The sequence below is a fragment of the Hippoglossus stenolepis genome, chromosome 19 (genome assembly GCF_022539355.2).
Source record: "Hippoglossus stenolepis isolate QCI-W04-F060 chromosome 19, HSTE1.2, whole genome shotgun sequence".
Lineage (NCBI taxonomy): Eukaryota > Metazoa > Chordata > Actinopteri > Pleuronectiformes > Pleuronectidae > Hippoglossus > Hippoglossus stenolepis.
The window spans coordinates 1792394-1812764 of NC_061501.1; the positions used below are offsets into that span (position 1 = coordinate 1792394).

Consider the following 20371-nt stretch of genomic DNA (forward strand, 5'->3'; position numbering starts at 1 on the left):
TTATTGGTCGCACCACATGATGAGTGGTCGCTCCAAATGATATGAAAACCTCCTATCGTTTATCCAAATGTGGCAACTACATACCAGCTGTGAAAAAGGTTATTTTTTTTCCAAATTTGAGAGAGAGTTACAAACCTGTTGCTGCTTCCATGGGTCCTTGGCTAAATGGTTTATGATGCAACTTCCTGTCTTTGAATGGATTTCAACATCAAAGTCCCAAATTGGTCCTTTCTTGATGGTCGCACCACATGATATTTCATAAAATGGACATCATCGGACAAAGTTTGTTTGTATACTATGATGGAAATATAAATGCTAATGCTTTGCAATTTTGTACAGGATTACAAAAGACTTTGGAAATCATGCCAAATATGGCAGAAAATAAATTTGAATAGATTTTGAGTAATTTCAAAGAAGTTTTCACAACAGCAGTCATGGCCGGACGGTCGCACCACATGATATTTGGACACTTTAAAAAACAGAAACATTTAAATAACTAATGGTTTTTGGAAATTTAAAGTGTGTACATATACGGGACAGGTACTACATATATATGGTATTTCTTTATGTATTTAAACCTTTTTTTAACAGAAGAAAATGCAGTCGGACAGAAAATATAGGCGTCACGTCAATGACCCATATGTCTCTCAGGCTGAAGACTCGGGCCATGTGCAGCGAGAGCGCGGGCAGGTTAGGTTAGGTTACTGACAGACAGGTACACCAGCAAATCGAATTGATTGGTCGTGTTTATTACAGTCCTGAATGGGACACAGACACTGGCTTCTTGCAAGGTAATGCAATATGCAGTGTGAGGTAAAACTGAAGTATTGCATGTTAATGCAAAACTTATTGTGAGGGAATGCTCACCGCGACTGAGTGGGGCTGGTGGGAACTGCGGAGATAGTCCAGACCCAACCCTAACCCTGGGCTGGCCAGAAGAAACTCCACAGAAAGTCCGGAGGCTCTCACTCTGGCATTTGCGTTCTCACATGCAGTCCCCTCCGGAGAATGTCGGGAGTTCAGTGGCTGTCTGAAAGTAGCTCACGATTCAGATGAAATGAGTTGTGATTATTGTTAATATGAATACAGTTTACAGTAAACTGTCCTATATTAAAAGCATCCAACCGCATTTGTGAATGTTTTTGGTCTACCCGTCATATATTCATCGCTTAATCATATTTGTGAATATAATCATTAGAATGTACAAGACCCCTGAATGTATACATGGTCGTCGAGGTCAACCCCCACTATTACTTTCTATTGCATGAGCTAGCTGTTGATCTGCAGGAAAATATTGTGCATTGAATTTAAAGTTTAGAGTTTGGTGTTTCTGATACTTTTACAAGTTGCTTTTTTGTCCCATGTAACGGGGCCAGTACTGCATTCTGCGCATGTGCAGTGAGGTTCCACCACACTCCAAACCTCCACACCTCCAAACCGAGAGAGAGAGAGGGAGAGAGAGAGAGAGAGAGAGAGAGAGAGGTACCAGGATCCATGGAGCATGTCACAGCGCTGGTGTTTTCCATGTCTTCTTCTTGTCCACGATGCACTTTAGGATTTCAATAAGATGCGTGTGTGTTTCCAGATAGTAACTTTCCTCTGCGCCTTCAACTTCCAGCCGCTCAGAGCTCAGGGTGAGTGTATGGATTCATCTTCCTCTCACACACTCACACACACACGCACGCAGACACACACAGCTGTAAGTCATATGTCCACGGAGCTGTCTGTGTCTTCTTAACTGAGATAATAATGATACCGATAATAAGACAGTGTATTCGCATGGAGGCAGCCGGGGGTAAGTCCGTCGCTGCAGGACGAACTTGTTGATCCGGTGACAGCTCGCGTCCTGCTGGGCCGATAGACTTCACTCTGATGGGTCGGGGAATGCCGCGCCAAACTCCGTTCACAAATCCTAACAATGCGACGCTCATTTGCTTATTGCTGAACTCGGACACATCGGAGACGTTGTATTAAGACGTCCTCTGAATCCTAGAAGTCTTCTGGTAAATTCGGGAACATAAGTGACCCACCAGTTTGCGCTGTTTTCAATGAAACCTGCCCGGTATAACTTGTTCCCGGCGCTAGCTGCCGCCCACCGCGGAGTGTGTAGGTGCGACACGACTGTGAGAATAACGGGGAAAACAGCTGTAAAAGTTTGACCTCGGTGTATCAACTTCTTATCATTGACACTCACACGGCGGCTTTCAGTCATGGCGTGCTGCTGGGTAACTTCGCCGAGAAGCAAAGTGGCGACATTGAGGAGTTAATCCGTTGTCGGGATGAACGTTAGCATGACGCTCGGTATTATGGGGGTTAGCATCCCGTTCATCTCTCGGATGAACCCTTTAAGTTTTAAGGACAAAGCGACAACTCCGGCGTAGTCAACACAGACGTCCCTCTTCGCACGTATGTGTCTGCTGCTTGCCTGTAACCGTTTTGAAACTACATTTAGTTTCTTCCCTGTCCAAACAAAAATGTGCGGAATAACCGGGAATAGGAAGGGAAGGCTTCCCCCTCTTCTCCGGATCTGAGGAGAGTAATATGGACCGTTATGTGCAATTTAGCTCTTTTAATCCTCCTCGGCTGACAGCAAATGCGCACCGCTTTTATTTGTAATTTTTAGCTATTCTTCAATTCGGCGTCCACCCCAAACCCTTATAAATCGTAGTCACCACTTATAAGTGTTTCATTTTTGAAAGTGTTATTCCCTCATCTTTCTATTTCCAGGTTACAGCTTTACAGCCTGTGTGTACTGGCAACTGTGACCTGCAGTTGTTTTTAATTGAACCCAGGTATAAAGATGTGGATCGCGTGTAAAGCCATGCCTGCAGTTTATGATCAAGTCGTTTTTGATTAGCCTTGTCTGCTCAGAAGGAAAGGAAAACCAAGTAATGAAGCTGCCTGCTGCTTTGAATGGAGTCTGGGGGCCAAAAGAAAGCACAGCATGGAGGCAAAAAGTGTGGGACTGATGAGCGTATTAGCTTTTCAGGGTGCTAATGAATGCGGAGGGACTTGTGAGGGCAGTTAGACAAACACAGAGGTGTGTGTTGGTGCTGTAGAGCAGCTGTCCTTGAATTTGCTTTCACTTGTTAATTGGCTGAGTCAACATGGAGCTGCCACTTTGTACTATGTTGCTACATTTTTGAACCATTTGGCACAGCGTCGCCTCGGCCAACCTTCTGCTGTTATCGCAATTCCTTTGGCCTGTGTATCGTAGCTTCCCCCAGTGACTGTTTTATCTGAGGGGGCTCCATGGGCAGGGTTATAAATTGGTCTAACGTGCTTGTGGGTAGGTCTTTGATGTTGAGTCCACATGGGTGCAGGATGTGGATTTTCTCTGGCTAAATATCACTTTGTGCAGTTTTTTTTCCTGGCACATCTGCCCGGAACATGAAAGAAACATAGGGTCTTAGATCCTCATTTGGGGAGCACATTGTCTCCCGAAGTCTTGTGTCCGTTATAAAGGTCTCGGAAAACCCTAAAAAGGGTTATCAGTGTGATAAATAGCACCATGTGGTGAAGTGATCAGCCGGCTTTGCCCCTAAGAAGATATGTTGTCTTCTTCTTCCTCCCTCAACTAAATCTGTGTAGAAATTCCTTACATTTTTGTCCTCTATCAAGTTTTGCGAAACTTCTCGCCTTCATTTCTTTCATGTTGCGATTTGGTTCTGGAGCTAGCCGTGAGAGAATGCATCTGGAACCAATTTGAGTGCTCAAAGCAGAAGGGGAAGGGAAGGGGAAGGAGGGAAGTGAACGGCAGCCCTTTTCTTTCCATGTCCACTGTGAGCAGGCATGGGCTGGAGTCCCACAAACGTAATTATAGTTCTGTGAACACAAGATTAAAGTGCAGCATAGAGTTGAATTTCTTGGCCATTCCCTTGGTATGGTGATTGTTGAATTGACCATGGATGATAATGTTTTTCCAACCAGTTACCCATTGCTAGTGTTTTCTCAAGGCTAAATATAAAGAAAGAGAAATACACCCATGGAATTATAAAAGGAATCCCCCCTTTGGTTGTCATTTTCCTATATCAGGACGATTCTAAAAATTCGACCTAAAATTATGATGTTATAGCTTGTTTAAAAAATGTTAAGCAGTAGTTAACTTTCTATTCTGAAAAGGAGCCTTACATTGTTTCAAAACACTTTTGCTTTGACTAAAACCACTGCCTTGGCTGTGTTCCCTGCAGACGCTGAGTTCAAACACTCTGCTATCAAAGGCAGCATCAACAGTCTTGTCATAGTTGAGGTTCACTTGATAGTAAACAGGAAGGCTCTTAAAGTGCACGTTGTTCTGTAGATGCTCTGTATGGGCTACGTCATATCCAGGTGGGGTTATCATTAAGCACCAGCTGCTACAGTTAATAGTGATACTTTACAATGTACTGCATGCACCTGCTGTTAGTCCCTCGACTCTCGTGACAACACGGATTCCATAAAAGTCAAGTTAGCTGGTGTTTATTCATGTTGGTGGTTGGAGGTGTCTAATCCTTCCACACAACACTCCTGTTAGTGACCACACTAACTGAGTTATAGCTCCTGTGTAATGAAAGTGAATTTAGAAAAGCATGCATCCCAGAGGAAATGCACGTAACTAAGCTGAAATGGATTTTCCTAAATTAAATGAAATATTGAAAACAGGCAAACTATTGAGCTTGTAACAAATACAAAACACATTGCTGTATGTTGGTGGCGATATAAAGAAAATCCTGCATCACGGTAATACCATCAGTGGTGGATAATTTATACCACCGCTGATACATTTATATTATTGGTCAAAAGTTTTAGTTAATTTAATTAATCTAATTTGTATTACAATTTAAGCAATCCATGCCCTGAATAACTATGTAAATGATTGCTTCAGGACATGAAAATAAAACTTTGTGAGAAGGGAGAAAAGATCTGAGAAGAGAGCAGGCGTCCAACCCTTCACTCTGCGATTAATTACCTAATAGAAGGTTTTTTAGTTCTACACACAATGAAACTGATTATCACACTGAAGCCTTTAAAATCTATTTAAAAATCACAACAAGATACGTTTTTAAAGTATAAAGACTACTAAAAATGATAAAAACTATTCTACACTATCAAAACTATAGAAAACAGACTTAAAGATGATGAGATGCTTCGATGTACATTTGGTTGGTGCAAGGAAACCTACTGATAAGAGTCTTCAGTCAACACGCTATGGTCAGTCTGCATTAAATAGTAACTACATTGTCAGAGCTCAGTCATTTTTAAGACATTGAATTTCCACATAACCACCATCTGCCATCACTGACCTCATGTATGCAACACAACAGCCGTGGTACTATGACATGAAGGCTGACTGTCCCAAAATCTAGAACGTTGGAGCATTCTGCAAAGACAGCATCTTCCTGATTTGAGTACCTCAGCCAGTCTTTGCTTCCTTACCAGGAACTGCTGAAAAATGTTTTATTGCCTGAGAAAAGGCATGCAGGACAAACCTTGAACAGGATTAGGATCTTGGGCTTCTCTGTGTCAAAATCACTTGGCGCCATGACTGCCTACGACAACCATAGACTCTATATAAAGGTGGACAACGTGAGATCTCCCCAAAAGTGAAGTCAAGCAATCTTGATTGCCCCCTGTTGGCTGGCTGATGTATAGATCATAAACCCCACCTACTATAAAAATTTGAGTAAAATTTCATAATTGACAACTGAGACTGATGTGCAATTTGTGGAACACATGTATGGGCTGGACCTCAACACCTCAGCTCCACGATATAGCAGCAGTCATATCTGGGATAGTTTGGCCTAATTTGTGTAATTGAAATGGATATTCATCGTCCTTTATTCACAATCTATACCAATGACCCGATATGAGCTTAAGAGAAGGTTATGCTAGAGCTAGCATGGGACTCCGCTTCTTCAACCCCTTCCTCCCCATCCGCTCATTGTGTGCACGGTCTCAGCTAATATATATATATATATATATATATATATTATACACTAAAATATCCCACACAAGACAGAACAAAATGTTAAAAGGTCAAGGGGTGAATAGTCTCTTACTTGTTGGCCTTGTAACTTCATTGTATTAAAAATAAATAAAGAGCTATTGCGGAATAATTACATTAACAACTAATTTCCTTATGGCTATGCATACATACCATATATGCTGTATTTATCACAGGATGTTTTTTCTACTATTAAAAACTCTTGACATAAAAGTTTTTCCCATACGCTGTTGAAATTTAATGAAGCTGTAATTGTTTACAATAAGACTTGAAAAACAAACTTTCCATTAAATTTTATTGGACTACAGCTGGATTTTAGTGGGCTTTATTGAACTGTGACCGAGAGAAGGCAGATCCAGACAGAACCACAGAGAATGTAGTCTGTCTGACGGTTGTTTGGTTGGAGACATGGAAATTGAAGATAGCAAGAAATCAAAAAAATATGCACTTTTCTAATATTTTCATTGTATCTAAAACACAAATCTGGGAGACATCTGTGTTTTTGTTGACATAAATTATGAAGTCGTAACAGTTGGGAGGAGGTGTTGTATGTTCTAGTTATTGCGGTGTGTATGTGATCTGTGGTCAGAGAGGAAACCTCTGTATTAGAACCAGATCGCAGCGAGTGGCTACAATCAGTCTGATAAACTGGCAAAGTGACACATTAGTGTGAGGCTGGTGCACACGTTGTTCCAGCAGAACAAACAGGACTTCCTAAAGTACTGCTGAGTGTCTGTCCCACACTGTTCTACTTAGTGCAGCATACTGGAGTGGATGCCTCATTGTTCATGTCACTTTGGCCCCTCTCTTCCTCTTTCATTACTTTACTCCAACCTCGTACCACACAACCTCTCTCTGTCGCAGCCTTTTAAACCTTTGTTTATCCTGTTACAGTCTGTGCTCTTTTACACGGATGCCCTGCTTCACATTAATGCTGTTAAAGTCACTTCACAGAGAGCATTAAGCAGTTGGGTTCTTGATTGGGTGGGGGGAGTGAGACATGGGAGAAAGGACAGTTAAGATGCATTTTCTCCAAAGGAACTTTCCCCAGGAACTAATTTCCGCTGCAAGGACCAAGGTCTAAATTAGGTTCTACCCCCCCCAAAAAGTTCCTGCTTAGGGGTAATATTTTCCAAAAGTAGTGTGACCTTTGGGATTGGCCTTGCAGCACTAAAGACAAATGGATGGTCGAGTATTCCAGCATTTCTTTCAAGTGGTCAATCTCCATAGTAGCTTGTTTACTTTTGGTTCTGTTCCACAGCAACCTCTCATTCAGCTGTTCTTTCATTGGTCTCTTCTGAAAGGATGAATGGTCCTGTTTACTTTTTTGCAGTAAGTAATTTATACATTTCCAGCAGTAATCAAAATATTCCATTTACCCTGCAAACATTTGAGTTTAGGGAAACTAGTTTAATTCAAAAAACAAGCCTGCCAAAGACATAAATATTAAATAAGCAAAAACTATTTCAATATTTTTCTACCTCGGAGACACATCCAAATGTAATTTAGATTTTGAATTAGGTTTTCTAATTTCTGGTTTTACCTCAGCTCTCTGAAGTTAATTTTTCAAAGTTGACCTTCATATAGCAAACAAACTGATGGGAATGAATTGGTCTTAGTAGCCTGGAGAATCAATTTTCATTTCAATCCCTCCAGGCTTTTACTCCAATGAAGGGTGTGCCAATTATTTCATGTCTGAAGTGCAATATGAAACATAATTTGTATTTAGGCTAACTTGTATGGATAAAACCTGTTTATAGAACCTTTTGCCAAAAGGCTGCAGTTGAAAATTAGCTGGGTGGTAAACAGTGGCACATTTACAGGAATGTTGATGAATGTGTGCTGCTTTGTGGGTATAGAACAGAAACGCCAGGCAGAATTATGAAATGAAGGTATAACTTCCCAACAACTATGCTCTGCAGTTTGTCTGCGATGTTACTACGTCTCCAGACTCCAAAACAACAGCCTCTGTACAGCTGCAGGTCTTTCTTAAAACATATCTGATTATTAACTGAGTTATTATCTTCATTTGATCTGACTTGGCTAAAAGTTCTTTAATGGATGTGCTTTTGCTGGCTCCAGTCTCCGTCCATCTGTCTGCCTGTCTTTATTGACAACATCTGAACTTATACTTGGGTGAGGTACTGAGGAACCAGGGTTTGAATGATTGGTTCTTGAAAATGATTCAAACACATCTGGGCAATTTACGCCAGAAAATGAAAATGTTTTCATGTATAATTCAAATATGCTTTTTTATCAGCCCTCATTTGTAAATGAAATGTGTGAACTAGACATCAGTTGTATCCAGTAGGTGAATGTAGCACAAACAATAAAACGGGTTATCTATTAGTATATCCCTTCTCTCTGCCTCCTTCCTTCCCCATCTCTTTCTCTGTTCTATGACCCTTTGCCTCACCCTGTATGGCCACATGTATCCCATTATGTAATTTACCATCACACACACACACACACACACACACACAGCAATACCGTACATCAGGTCTACGTCCTCCTTTGATTCTGCTAATTGAATATGAAATTAGGGAGGCAGGACATGCTCGACAGTGTGTGTGTGTGTGTGTGTGTGTGTGTGTGTGTGTGTGTGTGTGTGTGTGTGTTGTGTGTGTGTGTGTGTGTGTGTGTGTGTGTGTGTGTGTGTGTGTGTGTGTGTGTGTGTGTTTTCTCTGTCATGTCTACAAATTTACACCACAGAATGGCACGCTGGGTACAGGTTGCCCAATAGCCTGGTATTAAAAATAGCTAGTAGAGGCTCTTGGGTCAACATTGCGAGTGATGCATAATTTGCGACTAAAGATGCGTGTGAAAGCATAACAGAATTCAGCCCAAGTAGCCTGTTTTTCTATCAACAAAACCGTTGATAACACAACTGATTGCAGTGAAAAACACTGAACCAAAGTTGTCCATTTAAAAAAGAATCCTCTGTCTCACGTGTCAGCGGACTAGTCCTGCTGTGGACCACAAGCTGAGCTCAAAGCCGCACAAGTTGCTAATGAAGGCTGCATCCTGCTGCATAAACCAGTAAACAATTAACATGTGTGAATATGGAATACTAATTGGTGATTGAATTTGAATTTGGAAAAATGCTCATGCAGGTTCACTGATAAACATTGAGCTGCAGCTTCTCTTTCTTTTCAGAGTGTTGTTGTCGGTTGTTAAAGTAATAACGGTACGTCATAGTAACTTGATGGCAGGCCTAAATTAAACTTGGCTCCCGTCGGTTGATGTTCTCTCTGCATGGCACTCTACTGTCACGACTTGTCAAAGATAGTTTGGGAAGGAAGAACCTTCACTCGTTCAGACCACAGTAAAATCACAAATTAACTCAGCTCCAACAAATCGTCTTCTTTCTAGTGGACCGTGTCGTGTCACTGTCAGAAGTGGCATCTCTGAGCTGAACTTTGATTCATAACATACAAATAATTTCAATTTACTGACTTCATGTATTTGAACCTTGACCTTCAGTACAAAGAGGAGGTGGGTGAGATTAAGTCAGATAGGCAGGCGAGTAGTTCTTTATCCCACTAAACACACATGAACAGAGATGCTTTTTGAACCAGCTTTCAGTTAAGGAAACTTAGTTGAAGCAGAAAAACGTTTTATTGTCTCATACGTCACTAAATGTTAGTAGTGTACTGTGACACTAAATGTTACCAAATGTTCCCTGACTTAATTCTGAACTTGTAGGATAGGGATCACTGTCAAATCTGACGAAAACGATGTAAAGCCTCAATGTGAAAAGCCTCAGAGCCACATTTGGCTTTGAGCATTTGGACGATTATGGGTTACAAAAGTCTTTTATTTTTTCACATGATCAATAAAAATGCAAAGCAAACCCTACATTTTGAATCTTCCCCATTGTTCTCCACCAAACATGCTTGGCAGAGACTTTAATGCTCAGCTCTGTATAGCAAATCTCAATTAATCCATGCACAGGAAGTGACCTCTGACCTCCATCCATTAACCCAACCCCCCCAGAGAGTCTGCAGCAGCTCTGAGGAATGCAGGAAGGAGAGTGGTACAATACGAGAGGCCTCCATGCTCCGACACACACTATCACACTGACATCTTACAATAATGTTCTCTTTCTTTCATCTGCATGACGGAGTGTAAATCATTACATTTAAACTGGCTCATTTACCATCACCTATGTTTGGCTTATTCAGTCTCATTACTCTTTCATGTCAAACAAAATCTGTCATACGAAAAGCTTCTTAAATGTACGTTTGTGTGAAATATTTCACATCACAAAATCGTACATGTCAAATTCCGCTGCATTTTGCCACTTCATTACTTAAACAAATAAATGGGATTTATTTGATCCAGAACACAGCACTGGGACAGTGAATCTTAAGATTCTTATTCATTCAAGAAGAGTCTGTCTTAATGCAATACTCCCAGGGAGAAGAGACGGGGCCATGTGGGCATTGTTTTAGAAAATCATCATTCCTTTTAAATTCAAGCTTATTTTTTGTTGTGCCCTGTTAGATATAGCAACATCACTCCTTTCTACTTGAGTTTAGTATTAACGGACTGCTAATGCTTACAGAAAGATTCCCACAGGTGGACTAAAATCATCATATAGATCATTTGTTCCTGTGTAACAGTTACAGATGATACCTGCATTTTTGCACTTTGATTTAATCAAAAAATATCTTAAAACCATACATATATAAAAGAGATGTATTTCTATTTTAATCAATCCAGCTCCCTACACAGGCCCTGTAATAGCTTGTGTTATATGGGCATGATTACAGTGATCTGAACACTATAACCCACACTGTACTGTGCCTGAACACATCCTGTGTAGACACAGATGGAGGTGTGAATATACTCCTGCCCTGCTTATTTGCTGTAGACGTAGTATGAGGTGACTTTGCCTTAACAAAAATTTTAAGTAGAAACGCTGCTATCGGTCCACTTCTTTTGAGTCTCTGCAAGCTGTTGTGAGTCCTGTTAACCAATAGCTGCCATTGAAGAAAGGAAAACAATGAAAGAACCACATCTGACAGAATGAAACACTGCACCATGCTCTGGAAAATGGCCGGGAGTGGTGTCAAATATATGCAGTTTGTAGTAAATGGGCAAAACCACAGTGGTGCTTTTAGATGAGTTGACTGCTCAGATTTATAAGCTTTGCTGCAGTTAGGGGAGAATAAAACCAGATATTGAATCTGAATATTCAGAATTGTGTAAAGCTGTGTTATTAATACATAAACTGTCAGTGTATGTCAGTGTGGCAGAGGATGATGATTTGACACATTTTATTGTGGTTGGGGTATCCTGCCAAGCTGCTGAATGAGAAATATTTCTTCTTCTATTTAATATGGAGCAATAGATATCCTGCTGTCTTCCTGAACATTCAGTCCTGTAAATGAACAACTTTGACTGGCTGATCAACTGGAACAGAAAACAGCTTTCACCTTTCAAAGGTTTTATTTACTGTTTCTGTTTCTGAAACCTGCATGCATCCTGAAAGAGAGTGCCGAGTCCCACTACTATGTCCATGCATAACACACAGGAAACTAGCTGGCAGGAAACCCAGAGTAATGTTACATTTACATAGAAGGGGGTGCACTGAAATTCCTCCTCTTATCGTCCCAGCAGCTGGCTCCCAGTCACAAGCGTGGCTGCTATTTCCAGATTGTTTCTCATAGCTGGAATAGTGCTTTTTATCCTGGCCATTTGAAGTAGGGTGGCCGTCGGCTCTGATGCATGGCACTCCACCGCAGTGGAGGTAAAGCAAAGCTAGGGAAATTAGCTTTCTATAATAGCCTGCATGCTGTGATAAGTTGGACTGGTCACAGTACAAACAGAATACCAAGCGCTTTACAAGCCGAATTATAGTTATAATCTACTATATAGTCAATTCTATGTTTCTTTTCCATTTTGCTCTTGTCTTAGTCTGTTTGTTCTTTCATGCTGTGCCCCGTTATGGTTTGATTCCTGACCAGTTTGTTCTGGTTCAGACTGCAACCTACTTTTCTCTTGAGGTCTATCGTCTTTGACTGCCAGGCTTTTTTAGTTTCCTCCACACCCTTGCTAACAGATGTGGGGGTTTGCAGTGACCATTTCTATGAGGTGTGATTTTTTTTGTCCTTTACTTTGAAATATTTTCTCGTTTTTTTTTGTTCACAAAGGTTCTGCAGCCCCAAAAAACCCAAGATTTCCCTTAAGGTTTTTCCGAAGTGTGTTTGTCTTTAAATGGGTTTTCAGTGTGTACAGGGTAAATTTAGCTTTTGCTAACCGATGACCTAACCTGCCCAGTAAAGTCAAGAGGGAGTGAAGTTAAAGAATGCTTTCTGTGGCCTCTAACTTTCTTTGTGATTGTTCCTGTTGATTGTGTAAAGAGTGAAATACAATCTGTCGACATTACCTGGATTCTTATCGATTTTTTAAATTAGGTTGCAGTTATGAGAGAAAACTGGTGCAGTGCCTGTTCTACCTTTAGAATGGGTTTAATTTAATTAGCCTGCGGTAATGCTGCAAAAGTGACCTGCAGTAATTGAGCCGCGGAAAATAAAAACCGTCTGTTGGACTCAACCCTTAAAACCCTGAAGCCACATCAGCTGCACAAAGAGCTGTTCACCTGTTTATTCAGAGCTCAGTGAAGATCAACTTAGTACATTGAACCCTGAACTGGATAATTGGTTGCAACGCTTGTCCTGAACGCGCTGTTGTCGTGGTCGGCAAATTCCCTTACACTGAGGACTACACTGCGCTGGTCACCTGTTAATTCAAAGTTAATTGATATCAAACGAGATGAGCACAGAGAACAGAAGGACACTGAGTGGAGGTTTATTGGGCTGGAAAAATTGTTGGCAAGTAAAGAAGACAACTTTCTGTCTATGTGGCAGCGAAGTTAACTTACTCTGTGATCACTTGTTTTCACATGTTTCGATGTGTTCATGTTGACTCTTTCAGACAGAGTTGCAACCATAAAATCGATTTGGTCAGCTGGGCTCTCTGTTTCGCTTCTTGCCAGATGTGGGCTGTGATGCAGTTTTGTTGTTGGCCAAATGAAAAGAGGACCAAGAAGAAGAGATTTAAATGTTTTTATGGTGTTCAGATGTTTTACTGAGGACAATAGTCTCTACACAAACGGCCTGAAAATACCGTGAACGCACGATGTTTTGACACGAATACAGTGTTTTAATGATGTGTGGGTTTTTTTCCGGGTATGCTGGCTTCCTCCCACAGTCTAATGACATGCAGCTCGGGGCTAGGTTAATTGGAGATTTTACATTGCATGAAGGTGTGAATGTGAGCATGGATGGTGGTTTGTGACATGGACTGAACTCCAGACAATCTCCTGAAATTAGCCGTAAGGGCCTGTATGCCAGAATGCTAATGTCCAAGTCTGTTGCTGCGAACATTCTCAGGAGTTTTTCTTGCCAGCCCCCTTGTAAAGACTCATGAGAATGTCCTAAACTGACAAAGATGTCAACTTGGGAAGAAAACGAGATTTGAGAGGTTTTGGTGATGCGGGCCGACATCTGTGTTTATGTGCTGTAAACAAAAACACACGATCACCGCAGCAGAATTCATACATTATGCCACCCTTCACCTGAGCACTCCAGAGATTTTCCTGTTTTAGTGAATGTGTCTGAACGGATAATCTCCCGCAGTGTTGTTCATATGTGAAAGACAAACTCCAGAGAAAGTCCGGACCTCATTGTGTAGACATTTTCCGGAGTTCCTGTCTGAAGGGGCATAAGTCCCCCTGTGACTGGCAACTTCTAGCATAGATAATGAATTGATGGAGACACAAAGAGCAATATTATCACTCATTTGATGTTGTGTCCGACTCAAACACCACTAACCTTTTTTAACACCCAGAAGCAAGAATCATGTCAAACAGTGAAGAGAGAATCGATGGATGTTCCCCAAAAGTACAGTCGAGTGATCAAAACAAACCCCAGACTGTGGTTCACCATATCTTGCACCTCCACTGCGAGTCCATGTTAACCAGTGAGCCATGAACTCATCTCACACTGATGCACATAATATAGTTGTGAGATGTAAAATTGGAATCTAGAGGTTGGACAAAACTCTTCCATTTCCAGTTTCTGTGATTTTTTTTTTTCCACTCCAAAGGAACCACAGCAGTGTTTACCATCCCAGATTAGAGACGTCTCTCACTCCACACTGGAACGATGCTGCTGGCTTCAGTTTGACTAAAACACCAGCTGGCCCCTCTGACCACTTTACACCACATTTCAACCACATCACAACATTTCCACCATCCTCTCCGAGGAGAATTTGGATTTGGAGTTCAAATGCAGTTTGATTTTTATTGGCCAGTCAGAAGATGGCCTTTCATTTCCTGTTTGGGTTTTCTGTTTTGCTGTCTCTTAGCTGTTGTGTGGTTTTGATGCCTCGTTGTTTTTAGATGTTTACATTGTTAAAATGTCCTCTGACTGATGCTGGTGTCTTTTGAAGGGGAAAACTCAGTTGGACCATCAGGGGCTGGAACAACAGTGCTAATGTGATGTGCAGGAGGGATTCTGAGCACAGACAGAATAAGCAGCATGTTGGCTCTCACACTGTGAGTGACAGCCTCTTTCAGTGTTGTTTCAACCCCCCCCCCCAAATAGCTTTGTTTTTTTTCCATCACCCAACACGTGAGCCCCCCAGTTGGGCCACATGTTCCTCCTGCAGAGATCTCACACCTCATGTTGACATTCATTATCTCTGGCAGGTTTGTGTCTGTATTGTCAAAGGCAAGTAAAAAACAAATTTTCAGCTGTTGATTTATCTTTTAAAGAGATGTTTGTGTCATTCAGATATCAATCACGCCGCCGGCTACCGTCTGATGATGAATTAGCCTCAAGGGGGGATATTTTGGGGCTTCTGGTGTAGACAGCAGATATCCAGACACTGTTTTCTGTTCTCCATACACTGTTTACAGTCCCACTAGTTTATTTTATGGCAAGAGTTGAATGTTTCTCTACTCACAACAAAAAACGTAATACTTTTTGTGGGTGTTTTAGGACCAGATGACATTTTTGGCTAATCTCTATTAACAGCTATTTGCATATGAATGCATATAAATGAATAAAAAGCCATTGCCGATGTTTCAGTCAATGTGTTCCAACTCTTGCTCTCTATGTGGATGTTTTACATGTGGGCAACCAAAGCCTGCTCAAAATAGAAACAGATTCTGCCTATTCCCAAGAAGAATCTATAGAGATCATTTAGACATTGCAACAGTGATGGATGCAGCCTGTGACACATTTAACAATTTCATAATTATAATATAATTTGTCTGGGGCCTGGTATTGCCTACTTTATTCAAAGCCACATTATCTACCACCGATCTGAAATAAACAGAATCGTATTTAAAGTATTTTTGTTTTTCATTTAAACTGATTTATTGTTGGTGCAGAGATAATTAAGAGATGCATTTCCTCTGAAATGGTTTTACATTCTCTCTCTCTCTATGCACAGTTGGTTGTTTTTATTTCATAATGAGACAACCCACTCATCACACACTTGTCCAAAAATTCATAAAAGAAAAAAGGGGGGAAGAAAATATGGATTCAATAAAACAAGAAACACATGCGTAAAATGTACCACAGAGACGAAAAGAGGACACAACAAAACAGTATCACTACACAAAGCAGCACACAATGTGTTGTGCATAAAACTGACACAGAATAAAAACTTAAAATATTGTATAAATATGAATTATTATCCTTAATTAATTCTAGTTGAAAGGGTTGGCCTCAGGGGTGGATCCAGGGTCAGGAGCCAGGGGGCACTGGCCCAAGTTGAAATCTAATTGGCCCCTAAATTCCCCGGTCCTCTCAGTAATCTTTTTTTTTTATTAGTCACGTACTAACAAAACCAATAATAAGAACAATAAATATTACAATTCTTTAAGACGTTTAAAGCTTTTTATGTGCTTGAATTAGGAACAGTTTTTGAAATATAGTCAATAATGTGTGGCTTTGCTCAAAGCTATAGAGCTGAGGAATGACTTAAATGTGCACAGATGTTGGACATATAATTGACCCCTCTGTTTCTAATGTGGCCCCTTTCTGGCCCCTGATTTAGAAAAAGGCCGATCATATGACTTTTACCCAAGAGCGCTATGTAACATTTTCATCACAACCAAGATCTCATCTGAAAAGGGGGTTAGGTTTTCCATGGACCTGCGTTATCACTCAATCATAACACTACAACGGTCACTTTATGAGACTAAACGGGCACCTTAAGACTTGATACACAAAGATCAACTAACCTAGATCTTCAGCAAGCAAAGGAGAGCTAGTGTAGTGATAGTGTGTGAAGAAGTCAGAGATTCACACAGCACTCTGTCTAGTTTTGTCAATGTGGAAGTGACACTGATTTGAGCGTCATGTGACAAATATCCAAAGTAATGCATTCACAACTTTAAATGTGTAGCGTCAGGCCTAAAGATGTCCCAGATCTCAACTATTAGCTCTGGAAATACACATTATGTTTCTAATAGAACTGAAATAACCCAAAGTATTAAAGACACATGTTGTCATAAACCCTTTTATTCTCTAAAAGGAGTTGAACTGTACTGCTCATCATTCAGTTCACTTAATTCCAAATATACGTAGATACTAACACTGCAGTGCAATACTCTCAAGTACAGATACCTGACATCCAGGCTGTAGTATATAGTAAGAGACAGTAACGTGTAATGTGGCTGAATCAAGTGCAACAATGCAGTGGACTACTTCATGCTGGTGCCTCTGAATGTAACAGCGTAGCAGAGGAGGAGCTCTTGTTCCCGTTGTACGTACGCTGAGCCGGAATGGGGCCAGCACTCATTAGCAGCCAGCCAGGGGCCTCATACTGTACATGACTGAATGGTCTCCATCATCCCTCCCCTCACATTATTATGTCACCTGCCATTGTTTGAAAAAGCTGCTGTGTGTGTGTGTGTGTGTGTGTGTGTGTGTGTGTGTGTGTGTGTGTGTGTGTGTGTGTGAGTGAGTGAGAGAGAGAGGAGAGGGAGAGGGTGGGAGCTCCTTTGTTCTCAGTTCATTCAGGCCACATAGTACAGCTACAGACAAAATCCGTAAGATAAGGTCAAGGAAACCTGGATTTTCAGCACGATTTTGAGCTCAAGGACAAAATTGTTCAAATAGACGTGTAAGTCACGCAGTCATTGACTAGCGTTTTGGACTCCTGGAAACTGGAGACGTATAGATCTGAAGTTTGGTTTCAGCACATATATAACTTGTCTTTGGATTTCAAACGCAACTCTCAATAACCAGCAGCAGTTTTCAGTGAAAAAGCTTGGATGAAAACACAGAACGCTCCCTGCCCAGCACCAGGGCTGTCGCTTTTTGTGAACATTCAACCTTTTGTGACAGGCCTGAATTCAGAATTTACTGTTACAAGTGCAGCAGAGCATTTGAAATGATTTGCCTTGAGCTCCAAAAGAGGGCACTATAAAGGTTCACTGTCAGCTTAACCTATTTCTGCCCCGTTAACCTTGCATTGTGTTTAACAACTGCAGCAGCTCTGCTCCCAGTAGACCACACACACCAAGTCTAAATGGCACTTTAGACTCAGATTTAACCTTTTTAATTGTACAATATGCATTCCTGTCTGTGCAATTTAGTTGCTCATGCATCTGTTTCACTGTATACAGTCTTACACTATAAATTGTGTTGACACTATTTGTTATTATTTATTATATCGTATCTTATCTTATAAATGAGTTGCTTTTAATCATCAAGCAAGCAACAGAGACAGATATTTCCCCCTGAAGTTGGTGGAGTCAAAACTGAGCTGAAAGGAGAGTTAATATTCATCAGGTGAACACAAACACAACTCTGGATAAATGCTAGTGTTGCTCCATGTCTGTTCATCTGCCCCCAAGTGGCCACAATAACAATGAATTAGAGCTTTCACACTAACTTAAAAAATTACGTGTTGCCAAAATACTTTAGGCATTCTGAGACCGAGAGGAACGGAGAATCGTCCTGCAAAATAAACCCAATGACCTGTAGAGCCACAACTGTGTGGTCAGTTCAGTTTTACTCATTATTTACTTACTCATGCACATCACATACACCCAGTGAAAGCCTGCTCTTTTTCAGAGAAGCTAAGATGAGTGTAACAGACTTAGTGATGGAATCCAGACACACACACACACACTCACACTCACACAGACTGAAAGTAGTCTCACTTCCTCACACACGTGAACATACTGATAAGCGGGTGTTATGGTTTTCATCCGCCTGCTTAAGGCCTGTCAAGTGCATGGCCTTTCTTAAAAGTCTCAGAATGCCTGCCAGCAGTGGTTGTAGAGAGAGCTCCAAATATGGAGAGGGGATCCAGCAGAAATTAAGGCCCAATTGAAGACTCCTTCAGCTGGATGCATTTTGGATATTCTGTGAAATAATTATGAAGAGTAGAACTTTTACCCATCTGCGTTCTGAGACAATGCTGTTTGAATATCTAATTGTTACAAAGATCACCTCTATTGCTTTTAAATAAGAGCGACAGAGACGGGGAAACAATGGCAGAGAGATGGGAAACACAATAGATGTCCCTAGCTGAAATCAAACAGGGTAATGTGGTTTGAGGCTTATTGGGGGATCCACTTCTATGTTGAGGGTGAATTGTAGCGATTTGTCATCCGTATGTCTTGCCATCACCTGACTCCTGTGCTGTTTTGAATTAGTTTCCCTCTTTTTTTCCTCATTTAAAAAAAAAAAGTTAGATCCTTTATCCTCACTCAGCAATTTACTTTCTTTCAAAAACAGTGTTCATGTGCATTTATCCACAATCAAACCCCTGCTGTGTCTGACATCAGTCCATACAAACAATGATTCATGGAATGAAACACATCACAGCTCAACCCACTGCTGCAACCGTATTAACCACATAATCAGCTCCTCTGAATGTTTGAACGGAACTGAACACAACAACACATGGATTTGTTATTTGCCCCTCTGAGATATGTCAGTGCCAACACCGTCACTGTGTCATTGGCTGAACTTAAACAATATATAAGTGATCAGAGAGAGTTGGAGGAACTTTACCCTGCTGAGATCTCAGCGGAGTGAGTGATCTGTCAGGTTTGTCAAAACAGTTTATTCATTCAGTCACACTCTATTCCCAGCAGTCATGGTGGTGGTGCACATTTTTTGTGGCTTTGCCTTCTACAGGCCCACTGGTCAGGGAAGAAATGTCAAACATAGTGTCAACTTTAAACTGAAATCTGCACTAGATGACTTCCTGCTAGGTCTTCATACAACTTAAATTGAGTTTGCCTTATAGGACTAGTACATCTTCTCATATTTCTTAGTGAACTGTCCTTGTAGTGGCAACACATTAAGAATGGGTTTGTCCTGTAACCCCCTATTTCTATTATAAGCAGTCGGTCGTCTGTTATCGAGGTGATGATGAGAATAAGGTTAAGGCTGAGGTCAAGGATGGTTTTCGCTGTACCCACCATAGCAGTCATGCATCATGCTTCCTAAACTTCTCTCAGGAGGGAGGACTGTGAATGCTCACAAACGGAAAATAAGAAAGAACAATAAATAATATGAATATAAATAAACTTAAATACGGCTCCTACAGACACAGACGGTGGCAGAGAGAGCAAGACGTGCCCCGCTGCCAGTTCACCTGAGCAGCTGAATTTCTGTCCAGCTCAGCATCACTGTGTGAGACTGTTGTTTGTGAGTCCATGCATGAGGAGGTGGGAGCAGTTTGTTCACTGCAAACTGAGCCAAGTCACTTACTGGAAAACCCTGGAACCCTGCTGCCAGCCAACATCTCCTGTGTGTACGTGTGTGTGTGTTACTCCTGCTCACACAAGAGGATATTATTTACCTAAGTGATAAAAAAGGGGGCCTGTATCTTTGCCACATCACCAAGCTTCATCCCACAACATTCAGGGTTTGGAGGAGGATGATCTCAGATTCTGGTCAAAACCAGATTTTTGGGCTAAGTGAAGACTAAGCAAATTTCTTATTCATCAATATTCATACCGAGGAAATATATTAGGTTTAAGACCCCTGGGAAATCCACAGTGCTGTGATAGTTAACTATTTTTTTGTGTCAATGAACTTCTAACCGCACATCAATTGTATGTTCATTTTAAACAGCAGTTTTTAATTTGTCAGTATGTTTAATGGAAGCTGCTAACATCATCTGGATACTGTCTATTGAGTGGTTAGGGCAAACCAAAATAAAATAGCGACAGAAATCTGCTAACATGGAACTTAATGTGGGCTGAATTAGTCAAATTAAACAAAATGATAATGTGATTAATATAAAAACTAAGTTCCGTTCTATTTATATATTAACATGTATTAATATCTAAAATGACACTCCTGTAAAAATGCTAAAATGGTTAACTGATTTTTATAC

At 40.9% G+C, this 20371-nt stretch overlaps 1 protein-coding gene across 1 annotated transcript in view; it reads left to right on the top strand.

The window, feature by feature from the left end:
* Positions 1-1447: 1447 nt before the first annotated feature.
* reck (reversion-inducing-cysteine-rich protein with kazal motifs) overlaps positions 1448-20371 on the top strand; it is a 70118-nt gene continuing 51194 nt past the window's right edge. Inside the window, exon 1 of the mRNA XM_035142315.2 lies at positions 1448-1634. Coding sequence (XP_034998206.1) covers positions 1568-1634 — 67 coding nt within the window. The 5' untranslated portion in view covers positions 1448-1567. The remainder of the gene's footprint in view (positions 1635-20371) is intronic.